This window comes from Camelus ferus, chromosome 9 (assembly GCF_009834535.1).
Source record: "Camelus ferus isolate YT-003-E chromosome 9, BCGSAC_Cfer_1.0, whole genome shotgun sequence".
Classification (NCBI taxonomy): domain Eukaryota; kingdom Metazoa; phylum Chordata; class Mammalia; order Artiodactyla; family Camelidae; genus Camelus; species Camelus ferus.
Window position 1 is genome coordinate 57,234,316 of NC_045704.1, and position 20,010 is coordinate 57,254,325.

A 20,010-nucleotide genomic window follows, 5' to 3' on the forward strand; every position below is an offset into this window, starting at 1 on the left:
CAGACTGGTAGCCTTGCCTATATGTTAGGTGTAGTGGTGTCTCTGGTGTCAGAGATCTCAGCCCGAGTCTTCATCTTCCTCATGTTGGCTTCTCTTAGCGAAGTTGGAATCTGAAAACCAGGAAAGAACCGAAGTGTCCCTTTACCTTGCTTGGATGTTCCCATGAAGTACGGCTGGGCTCTGGCAGTTCCTCCAGCCTTGAATGCCCATTGTTTCTGTGTAGCCCCAAATTTTCTCTTTAATTTGAAGGTCGGTAGAATTCATCCTCCCTCAGATAGAAATGTCTCCGTAATATCAGCAAGCACATTATCTGATGGGATGAACCATTATTGTAGAAAGAATTGTAGACAGAAACTCAGCTGATTCCTAGGACTTTGAGGGAAAATAAAGTATGAAATCTACAGACTCAGCCGATGGGGTATTGGGAGAAAGCTTAACCAGATCAGCCAGAGAATTTCCCCCAAGCACTTGGAAGCAGTCCTGTCTAATTCTCAGAAGACTTCAGTGTCCTGAAATACCATTCGTAAAATATTCTGTTGTTGCCCTGAGAATATTAATGTCCTTGTGGTACCTGTGTTCAGCGAGTTGGTGTGTGTGAGGTATGACTTGTTTATTCTGACCTGCTGTCTCTGAATTTCTTACCAGAAAATCAGAATGAGTGTGACGAAGCAGCTGGACAAGAGGCAGTGTCCCCCAGGTAATTCTGAAGATTTCCGGGCTGTTAATGTCCATGGTGACACCAGAAGACCTCAGATGTGGGAAAAGAGAACGTGCTGAACATGAGTCTTGCATCCATTCACTCAACAGCCAACTAGGCACCTGAAAAATGTTGTTTCTTTCCATTGTGTCAGTTGTGTGTGTCTGAATTTCACAATCTCTCAAGTTGAGTGATGGACAGTGAGTTGACCAAGGAGCACTAGCCAGACTTGGGGGTCCCTGTAGTCAGCTGTTCTGCCCTCCGTGCGTAAAAGCAGGGTGAGATGCACATCTGCTTTTGCCTGTTTGCTGTCAGTATGGTGATGAGTATTTGACGGCAAGTGAAGAAAACAAACAAACAAAAAACATCAAAATCCAAATTATATCAAAATATTGAGATAATACTCCTTGAAGTTAGAAGTTACATGTCTGTAATTCCTCCAAAAGCTGTATTTGCTTGGGCACTGCCTGTATTGTTTAACGCAAAGTATGCATAAAGTGGGAGCCAAGATTTTAGTCGTCTGTGTTTGCTGGGTGTCATGCCTGGAGCACACAGGGAGAGTGCAAGTGCCCCTTGAACTGCTGGTTGCATGGTCAGTGCTCGGAGCACCTGCTGCTCTCTGCCTCTCCCACCCCATGGTGGCCACACTCTGCATGACCCATAGGAGAATAGTTATTTCCCTCTTTAAGGGGACTGCCCCCTGGCTTTTTGTGAACCGTATCTCCGCTTTACATCAATATACTGACTCTGTGTCTAATCGTCTGAGTTTAATTTTCTGTCATCCCTTTCCCACCTGGCACAGCATGGATCTACTGGAGGTTCAGAATGACGACGTGCTCCAGGAGTCCCGGGATGAATGTGTTTTGGCGCCTTCCATTCACCAGGAAGGTTCTGACTGCTATGAGAAGTGCAGTGATGGAAAATTTGCATTTCCTGAACAGAAAGTGCTATGTGCTCTGGAGGTAGCCTGTGGTTCCTCGCATGTTAAAGCAGATGCAATTGGAACTGACTTCCCAGGTAGTCTGCATGATCTTTGCTCCGCACAATCTGTCTTGTCTCGGAGAATTCGTTGTCATGTGTAGACTATATGCGTACATATCGTTTTGAATCAGGCCCAAAAATTGCCTTTATTTAATTACTTATTTACTTATTTATTTGCAGCATAGTCAGTTTACAATGTGTCAATTTTTGGGTTACAGCATAATATTTCAGTCATACATCTATATACGTTTATTCCTTTTTATATTCTTTTCCATTGTCGGTTACTACAAGATACTGAATGTAGTTCCCAGTCCTATATAGAAGAAATTTGTTGTTTTTCTTTTATATACATAATAGTTAATATTTGCACATCTCAAATTCCCAATTTATCCCTTCCCAACCCCTTTCTCTCCAATAACCATAATTTCTTTCCTATGTCTGTGAGTTTCTCTCTGTTTTGTAGATAACTTCATTAGTGTCTTCTTTCTTTTTTAGATTCCACTCGTGCGTGATATCATGTGTTCCTTTTCTCTCTCTTTCTGGCTTACTTCACTTAGAATGACCATGTCCAGATTCATCCTTGTTGCTGCAAATGGCACTATTTTATTCTTTTCTATGGCTGAGTAGTATTCCATTGTATAAATACACCAGTTTCTTTATCCAGTCATCTGTGGATGGACATTAAGGTTGTTTCCATGTCTTGGCTATTGTATACAGTGCTGCTATTAACATCGGGGTGCGTGTGTCTTTTCAAATTAGACTTCCCTCTGGATGTATGCCCAGGAGTGAGATTCCTGGATCATATGGTAAGTCTCTTTTTCGTTTTTTGAGGAATATCCATACTGTTGTCTGTAATGTCTGCACCAAACTACATGCCCAGCAAGAGTGTAGGAGGGTTCCCTTTTCTCCACACCCTTTCCAGCATTTAGGGTTTATGAACTTTTAATAAAGCCCGTTCTGACTGATGTGAGGTGATACCTCACTGTACTTTTGATTTGCATTTCTCTGGTAATTAGCAGTATTCAGCATTTTTTCATGTACCTATTGGCCATTTGTATGCCTTCCGTGAAGAGTTTCTTTTTAGTTCGTGTGCCCATGTTTGGTTTTTTGTTGTTTCTGTTATCAAGCTATATGTGCTGTTTCTATAGTGTGGAAATGAAACCTTTGTCAGCTGCATCATTTGCAAATACTTTCTCCCATTCTGTAGGTTGTTGTTTTTTTTCCGCTTATGGTTCCCTTTGCTGTGTAAAAGCTTATAAGTTTAATTACATCCCATTTGTTAATTTTTGCTTTTATTTCTATTGCCTGAGTAGACTGCCCCAGGAGAACATTGCTAAGATTTATGTCAAAAATGTTTCACCTATGTTTTCTTCTCGAAGGTTTATCGTGTCTTGTCATATATCTAAGTGATTAAGCCATTGTGAGTTTATTTTTGTTTATAGTGTGATGGAGTGTCCTCACTTCATTGATGTCTGTGTGGCTGTCCAGGTTCCCCAACACCACTTGCTGAAGAGACTGTCTTTTCTCCATTGTGTGTTCTTGCCTTCTTTGTTGAAGATGAAGTGACTGTAATTCTACGGGTTTACTTCTGGGCTCTCTATTCTGTTCCATACAATTTCCTTTAAAGTAACACATTCCCTGAGTTCGTGAAGTTGGCTCAACTCCTAGTCATGTTTGTCGCACTGGCAAATCACTGGATCCATCACGGTCCTGCCAGACTCCCATATAGCTCTCTAATTGTGTCATAGGAAGTAACTTTCCTGTCTCCTAATTTTGAATGAATCTCTTATCTTGCATTTAATGCTCTAATTTTCATTCCTAAGCAATATCCCTGAGATTCTATACTTGTCTGAGGCTGTTGGCAGTTTACTTTATGTCTTTGGAGATATTACTCCTTTGGTTGTTTCTGTCAACCCAAGTCTGTCCCTTCCATTTGTCTTATCTTATGCAGAGGCTTCTGAAACCAGAACAGAAGCACCACTGCCATCTTTGGTGTGTTCTCTGAAGCAAGGTAGGGTCCTGGAACACCCAGCCTTATAAATGCCCACTCTTTCTTGCTGGCACGGAAGAGTGTTTAGACTATGTTTAGATTCTGCTCATCAGTCTAATGTCAATGGAGAATGCATCTACCCCAATAAGAGACAGCATTTCAGATTGAAAAATCCTGAATATTACTGCAGCCTTCTAGGAGGTAGCTCGGCAGTCCCTCAGGATCTGTGGGTAAAAGGATGAGGTTACTGTTTGCCTAGACTCAGGACATAGTGTGGGGACATCCTGTCATATTAAGGAGACATATCTAGGGGCTCAAGAAGCAAATCCAGTGCCTTCTTATGAGGTTCTATCTAGGGCCTCCTGGAAGATTTCTCCCACAGTACCCTGTTACCACATTGCACACATTGCCAAAGTGCTAATTTTGGCATGGTTTTGATCATACGTAAATGAGTTTTGCCCAGTGTAACTGTCCTGTTAATTCATTTACAGAAAACCAAAATGATCAAGATGGGGTGAAAGGAGTAGAGCCAACTATCTGCAGGTAATTTTGAATATTTGTGCGCTGTTGATGAAATGTGACTTCTGCAGTCCCCTAATCCAGGAAACAGCAGGAATACAAGCGTATGATCCACTTTGCCAACCAGGAATTATCTTTTTTGTAATGTTTTCTGCTTTCATTTGGATACATATATTGTTTCCTATTTCTCATTAACTTCTCAAGTGTATACCCAATTCAGTTGAACAAGTGATCTACGATACAGTGATTTTTGTGCACTCATTTGCTCTCTCTGGTGTCATTTACAGAGTGAGATGCAAATCTGGTTTCAGCCTGTTTTGTGTTAGCTTGTTGGCATGTGTTTCATAGCAAGAAGTGGACACAAACAGTGATATAATTATATCATGCCACAATAAAGAGAGAAAGAGGCCTTAGCGGCATGAGATCTCTGGGGCACTAGGGTGCCCCTAATAGTATACACTTAATCTCCATGTAGCAGTCAGTGGAACTTAAATGAAAGGGTGAAAACCACTCTTACATGAGTCTATGTTAGGGGTCATGACTCTGCAGTTTAGAGATAATCAGTCTCTTTCTTCATCAGCTGTTATTTGGCCAGAGCACTAAGCACCCCCTCTCCTTTCTGTCTCCTGCTCCTCAAAGACACACACTCTGTCTCACCAAAACAGTCAGTTTTTTCTGCTTAAAAGATCACCCTTTGGCTTCCTTCACCACTCCCTTAAACGGTTCATCTAAAGCAGATAGGACTCTAGATTTCTGATTGCTATTAGGTTAATCTTCGGTCTCCCTACCCGCCAGGCTCAGCACGGAGCTGCCGCAGATGGTAGAGGATGACATCCCACGGCACTCAGTGGAGGAGTACTATTTGACTTACTCAGCTCTTCCTGACCTGTCAGACTCCTTCTGGCCTTATAGGAGCACCGCCATCTACTCATTTGAGGGATTGGAACTCTCTTATGCTCGGGATGTCACCAGTGAGTACTCTTATCGATGTGATAAACCTCCAACTGCACTGCCAGGTAGAGCTGGTGTCTTTTGCGCTTCACACCTCTGGCGGTGCTGAGATATGACAGCCATGTGGGCAGACTCTGTATATTTATATCGAGAAGGTTTAGGTCCTAGAATTGAGTTTTAAGCACAGACATCATGCGGGTTAGGGAACGGTGCTCTCTTCCTCATCCCAGGTGAAGCCTATGTGTTGGGTCCCAAGATAGGTCACTGAACCGAAGACAAGTGTGACAATGTCACTCACCTCTGTGCAGTTGTACAGAGGTGTCTTTTTTTATGATTCCCATCAAATGTCGTTTTTACTTATAAGGTTCTCATGTTCATACCCCTAAAATATCCCTGGAATTTCTTTCCTTCAAAAGATGTTGACAGTGTTAACTACACCTCTGGATTTGTTGTTTCCCTGGGGTCACTGCTGTCATCCCCAGTGTCCGTCTCCTCTAAGTGGAGGAGCCACCTGAACACCAGGACACAAACATCCCTACTATCACCTTGCATGTATCTTTCCATGAAGTGCGGCTGACCCCAGCATTTCCCCACTCCATGAAGGGCTGATGTTTCTGTTTAGCACAAAGCTCATTTTCATGCTAGGGTTTGTAGATTCCAACCATTATGTTGTTTTCAGTGTACAAATTCTGCTAAAGCAGCCAGCATACGGTGAGGGAAGGCTGAATATTACAGTATTCTTTTTAGAATGCAGATGGGCTATTCCACAGACTATGTGGGGAAAAGATACATTTCACTTCTGACTCAGACCTGGAAAAGGTGATTGTGGTGAGGAGATACTGCCCAGGGGTCAAGAAAGCGAACCCAGGCAGGTCCAGAAGGCGCAGCCTGAGGCCTCCTGGAATATTCTTACGTTATCCTCCTGTGCCACTGGTGATACTTTTTTCCCCGTGATAGTATTGGATACCTAACTATTGACATATGTAGGGGGATCTGCTTAATGTTTCTTGCCCTGTCTGAATTAATCCATAGAAAATCATACTGTTCTTGAGGAAGAAGAGGAACAAGACCAAATATGTCCCAGGTAATTCTGAAGCCTCAGGGGTCTTTTGTTTTCTTTCTGCTATCTGTCTGTCTGTCTATCTATCTATCTGTCTGTCTATCTATCATCTCTTTATTTATTTATTTCAAAGTATAGTCAGTTTACAATGTTCTGTCAATTTCTGCTCTACAGCATAATGAAGAATCATGGCTCTTAATTTAATGTTGATGTATGGTGAGGTCAGATCCAGGGAAATGAGAAACTGCTGAATATGCCTAACTCTTCCATTCAGACAACCACAATGTGTCCCTTTAACAATGCTGTCTATGTTAACTGTACGTTTATAAGCCCCTTTGATAATCTCTCTCAAATGGAGTAAGTGCATTCAGTTGATGCAGGGGTGCTAATCAGTCCAGGATTTCTCGGACTCTCCTTCTCTGTTTTTATTAAAAGCAGCATAAGATGCATTTCTGCCTTTCACTCTTTGTTCTTACCACTGACAAGTATTTCATAACAAGAAAAGTACTTAGAAAACCAAAATTCATATCACATCTCAGTGGTGACACAGGATTATGCTGCCAGAGTCTTGTTCCCTCAGCTGTTGCATGTAAATTTCAACAAAACTCATGCAAGAGTTGAAGCCTCCCTTGTAGTTTCTGAGTGTGTGTCTTCTGACTACTGTGTACTGAGGTAGTTCAGTCTCCTTCGTCCTGAGCTCTTTTTCTGGTCAGTGCTGGGACCACCTCCTGCTCTGTCTGTCTCCTATTCCCATTGTAAGCACACTCTGGCCCCAGATGGAGGAGGATTGTTATATCTCGCTTTGTGGAGAATTTCCATTTGTTTTCTGCGACCAGTCCCTTAACACTCCCATCAAACCCAGCTAGGACCCTGTGTTCTCTCATCCGTTTTGTTTAATCCTCAGTGCACCTGACCCCAGAAGGCTCAGTAGTGAGCAGCCGGTGGTAGAAGAGAATGAAGGCCCACAGGACTCACTGGATGAATGTTATTTGACCAGTTCTGTTGGCCATGACCTGTCAGACTCCTGTAGGCCTGACAGAGGTGCCTCATTCCCTTGGGACCAACAGGGAGTCTTCTCAGCGCTTGCTGTACATGGTGAGTACTCCCTCGAATAGAGCACACGGCTCCTAGTGGGTCCCCAGTTATCCTCACAGACTTTGTAGCCAATGACCTGTATACACTACGAGAGTGATTTCTGTAAACAGGCCCTGAGACTTGTGTTCTTTTGAATCAGGCTGTGGGATTTACTTTGCGAAAGGCATCATGTGGGTAAGACAACTTTCCTTTCTCCTCGTCCCAGGACGCCCTGCGTCACCTGGACCGCCCGCACCAGTGGAGGCTGTTGGTATTAAGTCAGGCTAGAGAGGGGAAGTGAGATGTGTGGGATGTGGCCCGGCCCTGCCAGGCCATCATTCAGCATGGGCAGGAGAGGCCAACCTCCCCCACACGGATGGGCTGAGGTGAATGAATGGGACACATCAATGATGCTCGGGTCCATCCTATTTGTGGGCTCTGATCATGGCCTGTGAACAGTGTGGACGGCTGTGACTCCGGCAGTGGGGCCGCAGGAGACCTGCTCTTTCGCCCCATCCGCCCTGACCGGGGAGAAGTGCTGTAGGCACAGCACAAGCACTTGATCTTTAAGGACAACTTCAGATTTCATTGGAGGCTTTTCCCTACTTTCCTAAGTAATGCTATTGGGCATTCCTTGTGATGTTTGATAAACTGTTTTGCCTTTTCCCATGCAAATGCAGAGAATATTGAGCATAGTTTAATAAAAGCCATTAGTTGGGAAAAGAGAGATGAAACTAAATGATGAAATTAAGATGTGATATTTTAAAATAATTTAAGTCTGTGATTCAAAATAGCATTTGAGGGTGGGTTTACTGGTTTTGAGCATTGTTTCACACATTAAAGTTTTTAATTTAAGAGGTGTTACCCTTCAGACCATGTGAATTATCAATAAATCTCATTAGGAATCCTAATGCAGTGATTAATGATGAAGAAACTCTGCCTGGAGGAAATGGGAAGGGCACACGAGGCAGAGAGCAGTGCTTAGGGAAAAAGCCCGGGCAAGCTCTACAAGGCGCAGGTGCAGGCTGGGGTCAGGAGGGGCAGCCTGCGTCCAGGGAGGATTTGTTCAAGGGGGTTGTGGGAAGTGATGGTGCTGAAGAAAGAGGGGCCGGAGGGAGCAGGAGTGTCAAGGCAAGGTGAGGATTTGAGTTCATGTAGGGAGGTTGAGGAGGACAAGTTTCCCCAAGCTGAGTAAGACTGGTGAGACCGCTGATAGTGTGGAGAGACAGGATCAGAGGAAGCCGTTAGAAGGAGGTCGGATGAATCACTGATGAGACTCAGACAGAGTGCTCTCTGTGGAAGACAACGTGGTAACAGACACAGGAGAGACACGTTTAAGAAACAGTTCAACAAAGTTTGTTGAGCAGGAGGGTCTCCAGGGGGTAGTGAGGGGGGAGCCCCACAGCAATGTGCAGCAGGCCCCGTGGGCCGTGACCCCACCTGAGCCTGACCTGGACTGGATGAGCTACTTGAGCTCTTTGGTTAGCCCACTCTCTGAGAATATGAACTCACTTCACAGTAGAATTGTAAACATGTGTGATTAGGAGCAGTGCCTGGTGCCCCTGGAGGGGGGTGTAATACAAGGAATGTGCACTGTGTCATCTCCCTGAAGAACCAGACGTCCTGATTCTGTAGCACTTCTGGACACTGAGCTTCCAGTAAGGCCCTCAGACCTCAGCTACACTACTTACAGGTGCCAGTACCCACCAGCCCACCCAGGACACACGTAGTCATGGGACGTATCCCTGTGTGGTGGGTGGACGAGTCGTCAAAACACACGGGGAATGGAGTTGAAAAGGCTCCAGAAGTGGGAAGAGTTCTCATTACTTGGTCCATGTGCTATAGTCCCCAAGTCCCATTTCTAGTGGAATTTGCAGCCTTTGGGCCCCACTTCTCTTGTTATTTCTTTATTCTAATTAGACATCAACAATTCCTCGTCCTCCCTTCCCTGAGGCCTGGCCAGAATCTTGTCTCTAGGCTACAAGGAAAGGTCGCTAATAACTGAGTCATGGTCGTGACCTCAGCTGCCATCCAGTACCCTCTGGACCCAAGTGGGTGATTTTTGATCTCAGCGACGTTCCTGCCAGGCACCTGCCATCTCAGCGTCCCCAGGCACAGCCTTCAAAATGACATCTCCGTCATGTCCATGATGTCTGCCTCTGTTGTCTGGCTGATTGGGTGGTTTCCCTGATAGGCAGGAACAGCAGAAATGGGTGTTGTGGGAGGGGTTGACAAACGGAAAGTTGGATTGGTCCTACTGAACTGTCCTCTGCTTTCAGGTGACTCCTGGGAGGACCGTCCCCAAGGGCCTTTGAGTTTCCAAGGGTCAGAGATGGAAGCTTCACAAGCACAACTGCAGACAAGCACCCAGGTGACCCATCACCTGCAGCTGCAGCGGGACCAGCAGTTTGACTGTGGTGACGGCAACGCCAGGCTCGGCCTTCCCTCCACCGTGTGGGGCTTCACAGCCAACACTGAGTTTGGAGACCAAGGGCTGCCCCTGCAAGGTAAGAAAGAAAAGGAAGCTCTAGTCCATGAGCTGGTCGTGCCAGAGCTGGGGTGGAGGAGACAGTGAGGCCTCTGCCATGCTCCTTTCAGGTCCACGGAAAATCCCCAACGCTCTAACAGAGGGAAGTGAGCAGGAGCCGCAGATTTAGGGCCAGCTCTGCCCCAGGTCCTGGGTTTGCAAATTCCTGGTTCTTTAACGGGACCAAGTTATTTATCTTGTGAGGTATTCCCTTGTCATTTCCCTTATCTGACCACCGGGAAGTTAAATCTACCTTCCGTGGTCGTTGGGAGTGTTAAGAAACATAGCTCCCAGGGTCCGTGATTCGGTAAAACCTGCGTCAGCACACCTGTGACTGTGTGATGTCTACCCGTGTATCCTGCTGGTGATGTAACACTTACACAATGATTGCACGTGCATTGTCTCAGCTGAAGTGCAGGACTTTTGATGGTCTCCACTTTCTCTAGACTCCGTCTCCCCTTGCTTTCTCAGAATGGCACGTTTGCCAGAGTTCTCTTCTCATCGCCCATCCTCAAGCCAGTTTTCCCCTGTCACGTGCTCTCAGTAACAGTGCATTAGTAATGTTTAGTAGCAATGTGAAAACTGCCCACACACTTCAATCGTCTGTTGACTTTTCACACGGAGGTAATTTTTCTGTTTTTAGCCCTTTATTTAAAATAAAGAACCACCTTCATAGATAAGGTGAGCCACTCAGTTTCTTCTATGATGCTCCATTTAATTTGTCCTCTCCACTCATCTCCATGGCCATGTCCTCGGTTTTCTTATCATGATCCGACTCTTCTCTGATTTTCTTCAATGAGCTTTCAAACCCTCACGTACACGTCATCTCAGACGTATTCATCCTTACCCTCTACTCCTCTCAGTATCTCCACTCGGAGACTGGGGCCGCCTGGTGCTCATCTGTCAGGCGATGGCCTCATCTGAGAAATGAGGAGAGTGGAGGTGAGAGAAGAAGGGGCACCACTGGCCACCATGCAGAGAGCTCATGGGAAGTGCTCAGTGGGTGTTAGGGATGCGTGGCCCTGACAAGTGCCATTAGCCCTTGTGGGATTTCATTGTCTTGCCTTCCCTCTAGTCTCTTTTTCTTGACCTTGGCTTCCCACATTCTGGGCCAGGACTCAGCCCCACTGGCTCAGTCACTCTCTCTCCTGCACACTTACCCCAGAGGCCTGAGTCTGAATCCAGGCATCACGACAGATTTTGCTGCAAACGCTAGTTTTAATGCCCTTTATTCTCATAATCCCCCGGATCTAATCGTTCATGTTCCCACCTTACCTCTCTTATTCCTCTTATGTGTTCCTTTTTCCTTTCTCAAATTCAACTCATCGGAGGCTGTTACAATGATCCATTCAATATCTCAACGCCATTATCCGTTTCTTCCATTATACACACACACAATTGTGAGAGTTGTTGTATTTTTTTTTTATCACAGCTTCCAGGTCTTATTTAGCTTGAGTATGATAAACATTATATATAGTGTATGTACAAATATATGGGAAGCATATACTGATACACATATGTAAAAATTTCCAGTTTGGGACTTCCCCAGTTCTTTGTATCTTGAGGTTTTCTTTCAACATTGAATTTGTTCACTTTCTACAATCCCTTCCCTTCCAGTAGTACAACCTTTGAGTGCCCTGATTTCCTTGCCTTTGTCTTTCTACCTGGGAAATTTTTGTTTCCATGAATTCTATTTTTCTTTAACAAATATTCTTTTGGCAATGTGAAGATGTTTGCCTCTTGGCAATCTTACCAGAAATACATAGTTTGGGGACGGTCAACAAAAGAGAAAAATACCAAGGTGTCTCCACTGGCTTCACCTGGCAGGGACGTTCAGATGGCCTCTCTTGTTCCTGGACACGTTCCTTACTTGATGTTCCTCTTGGCTGGAGGAGGAAGTCATTGTAATATCCTGAATAACAATGCATCCTGTTTTCTGTGGTTTTATCTTCAGAGCTGGGTTTGGATGCTTCCATCGGAATGAAGATCCCTCCCAAGGTGGAGGGCGAGGGCTCAGCTGCCAGCCAGCATGAACGTCAAGTCTCTAGCAACAGTAATGCCTCCAGTGTCCTGAAGCAGAAGATTCTGCGAAGAAAACTGCTGCGCAGCAAGTGGAGAATAGCATGCAGGTTCCCTGGCCTTCAAGCGTAGGGGACAGAGGTAATCACATCTAGGCCTTCCATGCACGTCTTCCCTGTTGCTCCTCATCTAAGATTATACCTCAAACTCCACTCGTCTGTCCTCTTCCTTGTTCGTTCACTTAACAGTTGATCCTCCCTCTGTCTGCTCTTTTCTCTGTTTTCCATGGGAGTTGCCACCCTGCCAGGCCCTTCCATCCCAATTTGCTGTTTCTACTGTGAACTCTGCTGTGTTCCTGCCACTGCTGCCCTGGTGTTCCTTCTCACCTCTACTCCTAGCTACAGGGAAGCCCGGCCCCGAGGTCCTCCTCATCAGAAGAGCATCATTTAGGCCCCTGAACACGGGGTTCTTTGCCTGAAATCACACACTGTCTTGGTTTCATTGCCTTTCTTTCCCGGCCCTCCCTCCCTCCACTCCACTGCCTCTTCCAGAATCATTGTCTTAATGATTCACATGCACATGGGTTGGCTTCTGCAGAACACACCTAGGACAACATTGACTCCTCGACGTCTCCACGTGAATAAAATGTGATGTAACTGAGGAATGAGAACCCTGATTACAAAAACTAAATAAGAACCTCAGGCCTAGGTGGGAATGCTGCACTGGCCTGGGGTCAGGTTTCTCACCTCTGGTGGTCAGCTCTGGGTTAATGTCCATGGGGCTTCCAGGGCCTCAGTGGAGCCGGCATTAGGTGGAGGACAATAGATGGCAACCTAAAGGGACATTGACCTAAAGCAGAGACAGAGGCCAAGTGATTGCAGAATGCAAAGACAATGACGTGCCTAGGGTTTCAGACCTCTCTTCCTTTTACTCACATGACTCCGTCTACATGTTCAGTAAAGTGCAGAAAAAAATGAACTGAGTTGGAGTCTTAGGCCAAGGAGTCTAGGAAAGCATCATAGTGAATTAACTTGGGGCAGATTTATGAAGACGGAGATATACAGGATACAAGAAGATCAGTGGCTCAGGCAAGGGAATTTGAGAAGGCAAGTGATTAACTCTAGACTATCCGAAGGAAGGTGAGAAAATGTTTATGGCCAGTGGGAAAGGGGTTCATGGTGGAAGTAATGAAGCGACGGAAAGAGAATGGTGTGAAGCACTGCAGGGCTGGTGGGTGGCTGTAAATCTTGCTATCGTGAATAAACACTGGGTGAGCTTGGATCTCTCCAACATGAATGACTTGACCCAAACCCTTGATATTGTGATTCTAACGTTCTGAGGTGAGGTTTGGGCATTAGTATTTTTAAAAGCTCTGCTGAGAAGCATCTAGGGATTGGAAGGACTATGGATTTGGTGGAATACCAGAAAGCAGTATAGGAGTGTCCCAAGGATCCTTGCTCCAGACAGCAGTCTGTTTCTGAATGTATATGAGGGATGCTCAGCCCATCCTTCCCTGGGACATGTGAGAAAGGCAGCACTTCGGTCCAGGTCAAGGGCAATCGAAAGTCAGTTGGTTGCTGAGGAGCCAGCGGTGGCGATCTGGCTGAGACTCTGCAGCAGCTGTGAGCTGGCGTATCCCCTAATACTGGTGGGGCGAGGACAGGGGACCCTAGATTCTGCACCACAGTCTGCACGTTTGTTTCAGGAGGTATTTCTTCTAACTTGTGGATCTCACTTTTCCCTTCAGCCAGCCTCGGGCTCGACCTTCAGCTCCTCCTATCGAGACGATCCTGGGCTGCTCCTGACTCTTCTAACCATGTGGTCATCCCTCCAGGCTGAGCCATCAGCAGAACCCAACAGAGACCCTGCACTTGATCCTTCTGTGTCTCTCTCTGTCCCTCTGTGTATCTCTCATGTGTCTCTCTATCTCTCCTCTGTCTCTCTTTCACAGCTACCCAGTATTTTAGGTACTCTGAAAAGATATTCCAATTTGGAAGAAACCGCATCATCAAATTTAGTTTTCCCACTGGATGTAAAAACTCCACAGCATGAAATCCAATTAATGTCCACACAGAACACTGCAGGGATCCTTTCCTGAAAATCAATATCGCAGCCACCAGCCACATCCCATGATTTTATTGCAAAACACTGATTTGATGGGAGAACTCCCAGGTATCAGTCTCCAAACGTGACCCATTGAAAAGGAGACCAGCGCTTAGATGGATACACAGCTTTGAGACACGTTAATGCTCACTCCTCTGAACTGCCATCCTGTTCACACTGGCATCTGGAGCAGGTGGAAGAAGGCAACATGTCAGCCTGGACATTCTCTGCCACTAGATGGGCTGTGCTCGGTGCAGGAGGCTTTGAACATGCAGTGTCCGTGCTGAAAAGGTTTCGCTCAAGTTTCATCACGAGGAAGTCATTAGAGAACTGTAGAATCTAGACCACTGAACAGGACAACTGGCCTGTGGTTTTCAAACTGCCAATGCCTCCACAAATGGGATGACAGAAAGGAGAAGAGCTATTTTGGGTTCCAAAGAACTAAAGAGATTGTGCTACTATATTTCTTCAGTCCTTTTGAGCCCAAAACCTCTCCTCACCTTACTGTGTTTGTCTTTAATGGTGGTGACAGTGACTTGTTTGCAGACGACAGGTCAGTTGTCTGGCTCAGAAGTCTACACTCTGCAGTCGTCTGACCCCTTCCTCATGATTAAACTCAGGCCAATGCTTCTGCCAAGGACACCACATAGTGCATGCTGTGTGCTTCGAGCACAGCCCCTCTGGAGATGAAGAATGTCCACTTTGCCTGTCACCACTCTTGTCATCTTAGCATTGAAAATTTGGCTATAGAGGGAGGAGCCAGTGAGATCTGTTCATTGGAACACACTTTTTTTGTCTAGAATCAGTCATTTGACGAGTAGCTCTTCGAGAGTGTATAAATATCTTATTCTGTGATTCTCATTCTCTAAGAAACAACAAAAAAAACCATTCTTTTACCATCCCTGTTTGATCCCTGATGTGTGTTAATTACCATATTTGTGTTTGTACAGTGGAACTTTTCCAAATCCGTCAGTTTATTTGTGTTGCTGACATTGTGCTGTGGAAAAGACAATCCCTATCCTTTTCCATTTCATTAAAAGCTTTTTGGAGTTTTACTGTGAAGTTGTGTATTTTTTAATTCAGTGTTATAATCTATGATTCTCCTGACTGATTTAGTAGGTATGGATATAAATTAATAGAAACATTCCTGTTTCTCCTCTTTATTTTCATATCTTAAACTCTCCCACGTCTTTTAAGCTATATGTACCATTTGTAGCAGATTGCATTCAATGTTTGTTTTCTCTCTTATTTTGTGTGTGCATGTATGTGTGTGTGTTTTTTGTCTAGTATGTAGGAAAGACTACATAGCTAGTGTTTAGCACTGCTGTAAAATATTTGTCATCTTAGTCCGTTAGTATGTTGGCACCCATTTTTCACTTGAAGTAGAAATTTTGAATGATATCTCTCAACTTCAACTTTTTACCAGTGTGACCATCAAGGACATTATTCTAGTTTTCTCTTCCCTTCTGTGTTTACCTGCCACTTCTTATAATATTCTAGGATTATTTCAACCAAGTCCAATGTATACCCTTTACATACTATTTTTTCCTACCTTGTCCCCGCCCCCTCCCAATTTTGTGTTAACTTCAGAAAAAAGTAGTGTAGGGACAAGAGCTGGAGGAGGAGCCCATGGGGGACTTTAGGGACCCCTACTGCACAGGAGGACTGCCCCACCCCAGGAGTGTCAGTGGCCTCTTCGCAAGGTCCCAGGCCCCAACCAGGCTGCCCCGAAAGCAGGGCCCATGACACACCAGCTTAAATCTATAATTATATCTATTCAGTGGTGACCAGGTCTTCAAAAGTCAGACTTTCCTCGGTGACTTCTTGACATGTAGAGTTCATCCTTCAGGATTTCTAATGGTGGAAATGAGGGCTCCTTAACTTTCGTGTGTTATGTACTCATTTTCTCTTGCTTTGATACATGGACAGCTTGGCTGAATATGAAGGACGTGCCCACAATGACTTGCGTTGAGTTTTTAGAAAACATTGTTCTCCTCAGTATGTTGTGTTGGGACAGTGGAATGTAAATTGATTTTTTCTTCCACTTGGAGCAAAAGGAGGTCTGGAGATTCACAGGAAATTTTTTCTTAAAAAAAAAAATCTTTTAGCCCTAATAGGATGGGTGTTAAAGTCGAACATGCCAGTCCTATTTCTCCCAGATATCTATGACTTTCTCTCTGACCCTTTCTCATTATCTTTGATCCATTTCCTTTCTGTTCAATGTGTTCATTTTTGAATTCAATGTGCCCTATGGTTGTAGACAAATAAGATGCTTTATACATTTTCATTGAGCCTATTTTTCAGAGAATTTTCTTTTTCTTCAGTTTTTCCCTAATTACTGCCAATTCTCGTTTCCTCTATCGTGTCTACTTTTGTGTTCTGGGTTCCCTTTCATGTCTGTGTGAATCTGAGCGTCTGAGTGTGTGTTGTGTGTGTGTGTGTGTGCGCGCGCACGTGTGTATCTGGATCTAAAATAGGTTCAGTTTAGAATATTTATTTCAGAAATAGATCCTGTTTTATATTTTTCCTATGTTTTTGATTGATTTTGAGGGAAGTCTTTTCATGAGCTGAAGTCTCTGACTCTATTTTTGTTTTTCTCTAATGTCACCTTAGAATAAATGTCTGCTGTATGATTTTCATTTCCACCAGAGTAGGATTGACCTGTGTGAGAAATAGCAGTTCTAGGTGGGAACTGATGAATCTTTAAGCAGCTTAGTCAATTTGTTTTGTCTAGATCTCTTTGTCTTGTGCAATTACTGTAGCAGATGTAAGCTTCTGAGGAAAAGCATGGTGTGTCTCCTGGTTCTGAGATTCTATTTTCTTCCAGTAGGACCTTTAATTTCTACTGGTTGCTTCATTCTTTCTCTTCACTACAAGCATCAAAGGACATAATTTTCATCTTGGTCTCACCGTGGCCCCCACATATGTGCTTCCTGCAGATTGTCACCCTCTGGTCCTCTGCACTGCCCAACCCTTTCCTGGCAACTCCCCTGTCATCAGAGCTGTAGTCCACCAGGTCTCAGGCATGCTGTGAGTTTGTCCACATGCTCATTTGTAGGTAATTTTTCCTGCGTTCCCTCCTTAGGATTCCCTCCCTGCTGTCCTCTCCTCTGTGTGTATTGTCTTGGCTGCTCCCTATACTGCTGTGTAGCCCCAAGCCCTGGCTAAATACAAACCACCAGGAGTCCAGTGTTCTGTGGCCCCTGGTTCTTCAGGGGAAGTGTTCTGCATGGTGTCATTGATTCTAGCTTAATCCCTAGCCCTCTGAAATCGGTGTTGAGAGATTCAGCTGCCATCATCCTGGTGGACTTGTTATCTCTCATCATTCAATTTCAAATGCAGAATTTCAATAGGACACAAAAATTGACCGGACATCAGAGAACAACAACAAAAATAACAGAAAAATAAAACTAAAAAGAATTAAAAATAACCAAACATCCCCATCCTTGTAAGCCATCTTCCACAATTATCAACTACTGGTGGAACTTGTTTCACTACAATCCCACCCACTTACCTTTCCCTGTATTATTTAAGTAAATGTCAGACCTCACACTTCATCTGGAATTACACCACTGTGTTCCCCTCAGCGCGGACTCTTTCTGAAATTTGTATCATAGTATTACTGCTGTTGGTAAATGGACTCAAAACTTCTGAATAGCATAAAATAGTGTTCAAACCTCCCATGGTTGTTTTTAAGTTAGTTTCTTTTTTGGGGTTCCAAAAACAAATCCACAATGTGTAATCAGAAAGATCTGTGTTAAGTCCCTGCATATATGTTTCTCCTCAGGTCCTCCCTCCCTCCCTCCTTCTTTCCTTCTCTCTCTTGCTGCTCCTGCTCCCACTGTGTTCCTTGATGTCTTGCTCTCCTATGTTTGCAATTTATTTACTGAAATTACAGCCGTGTTTTTCTCTAGTAGCCCACAGCATGAGTTTAGTCCCTGGATATATATCCAGAGCAGCGTTGTCCTAATAGAAAGAAGGTACACGCCACATATATAATTAAACTTTTTCTTGTAGCTACACTGAAAATCAAGAAGTACACCATAATTCGGAAACAATCTTATACATAAGACACTTGAATATCTATTGGTACATATTAAAGAATTTGTAATTCTAAAGTATTAAAATTGTATTCAATAGGAAAATTTTTACATATTCTGTTTTAAAATTTACATTTAAATGAATTCCAATTAAGTAGAATGAAAATCCAGTTCCTCACTGCTGCCAGCCACATTCTAAATATCCAGTAGCCACATGGGTCTAGTGGCCACTGTTTTGGACCTGGCAGATATAGAGACTTATCAGGTTCATGTTTCACCTGTTGGCAAGACCACCTCAAAAGTGGTGTGTGCTCTCTGATCAGGAGGCACATCATGTCCTTTGTGATTCTTCTAAGAATATTAGCAGCCCTTTGATCCATTAACTGATTGTGTGGAGCAAAATGGTGCTATTTCATCATCACGAGTTACTTACCTGGACACTTGTATAGCGAGAAACTTCCCCTAAATCGTAAAGACTGTACACTTAGTGGTACAGCCTGCAGCTTAATGAGCTAATTCGTCAACATTGTGTGTGGTCATCAATTAGTTTCTTTGCTTTTTCTTTCTTTTTTTCCTGTGCTAATATGAAATCTAGCTTTCAATCACACTGAAGTGTTTCAATGCATTGCTATAGAGTCCTTCCTGATACTCCAACTGTCCTCTCTTTCAGCAGTGAAGGTGAACTTACCCTGACCCGTTCGTCCCTTTGCTAAGATTCTAATAGTCTTTGAGACCTTTCATGATGTCACTGGGTCAAGCTGTTTCTTTTTCATCTTGAATATTTACTGCCCCTGACCTGGACTCAGTCCTTTCTATAAGACTCTGATGTCTTTATGTCAAATAGAGCATTCACAGAGCAAACTGAATATCCTAGAAATACTCATTGGAATTGGTTTATTTAGGCCTTTCCAGTGGATAGAGCTAGGAAATATGTATTCATAGTGTGTGTGTTCATGTATTCACCTACAGTCACCAACATTACAATTCAAATTCAGAACTACAGGCTTAATATTGAGACTTCTTTGTCTGAAAGCAATCATTTTTTGTTTTAAGGACTCTTTGAGTAGTAGAAATAGAATATCCTAGAAAGCCTCATTGCATTTCCCCATAGTATATGGACAAAAGATTAAAGATATAGCAAAGATTTTGCTAACGCCACAATGGAGGAAAGTAGTTTCTGGTTTGGTTACTGTCACCGGGTGCACATAAATTATTGTGTTTTAGTGTTAGTCTCTTGGTATAGTTCTTATCCACATTGCAGTTCCACAAAAGATGTGCACTGGCTCATTTTCAATGGCTAGGGGTGATATTTCCAAATTTTATTCAGTGGGGGTTGGAAGGAATAAATTGGGAGTTTGAAATTGCAAATATTAACTACTATATATAAAATAAGCAAATAAGTTATAGGGAACTATATTCCATATCTTATATTAAGCTATAATGAAAAAGAATATGAAAACGAATATACCTGTTTATATGTATGACTGAAACTTTAGGCTATAGACCAGAAATCAACACAACATTGTAAACTGACTATATGTGAATTATAAAAACAGAACAAAATTTAACTTACTTTTGGAATCATAAAAAAGAAAAAAAGAAATGTGGTTTCCAACTCAAATCTAAGCAAGTAAGTTGTAATCAAGTATGGTCTACCCTTGTGTATAAGATCTGCAAGTGTCTCAAATCCTCGGGGAGAGATGGATCAGAGAACCCTGATCTCCACAGACTCTAAAACCCATGGTCTGTTCTCTTTCTGGCTGGGCTTGGGATGAAAGGACAAGATTTCAGGAGTGAAGTTTTAAATTTTAGCCTAACTGCAGCTTTTCATATCCAATGAGGACGTAGGACTAAGAAATTCTGAATAAAATCGGAATAACTCAGAATAAATCAATTAAAATTTGTAATGAAATAGGGCATCTGAATGAAACCCAGAACTTCCAATTCAGGTCTGCAACCGTGAAGACGAAAACTGAGACAAAGGCCGCCTCCTGGCGGATCAGCGACATCACAGCCCTCACACCGACCATTTATTCACAGGGACGGACG

The 20,010-nt window shown here is 43.7% G+C and overlaps 1 protein-coding gene across 6 annotated transcripts in view; it reads left to right on the top strand.

Moving 5' to 3' along the window:
* LOC102517664 (neuroblastoma breakpoint family member 4) overlaps positions 1–14,976 on the top strand; it is a 30,239-nt gene extending 15,263 nt beyond the window's left edge. For 5 of the 6 annotated variants that reach the window (XM_032486912.1, XM_032486913.1, XM_032486910.1 and 2 more), the window contains 10 exons: positions 646–697; positions 1,500–1,714; positions 4,160–4,211; positions 4,983–5,158; positions 6,171–6,222; positions 7,103–7,293; positions 9,552–9,779; positions 11,754–11,959; positions 13,248–13,249; positions 13,566–14,976. In XM_032486912.1, coding sequence (XP_032342803.1) covers positions 646–697; positions 1,500–1,714; positions 4,160–4,211; positions 4,983–5,158; positions 6,171–6,222; positions 7,103–7,293; positions 9,552–9,779; positions 11,754–11,950 — 1,163 coding nt within the window. In that variant the 3' untranslated portion in view covers positions 11,951–11,959; positions 13,248–13,249; positions 13,566–14,976. The remainder of the gene's footprint in view (positions 1–645; positions 698–1,499; positions 1,715–4,159; positions 4,212–4,982; positions 5,159–6,170; positions 6,223–7,102; positions 7,294–9,551; positions 9,780–11,753; positions 11,960–13,247; positions 13,250–13,565) is intronic. The other variant, XM_032486911.1, reaches the window with a different exon arrangement.
* Positions 14,977–20,010: the final 5,034 nt, after the last annotated feature.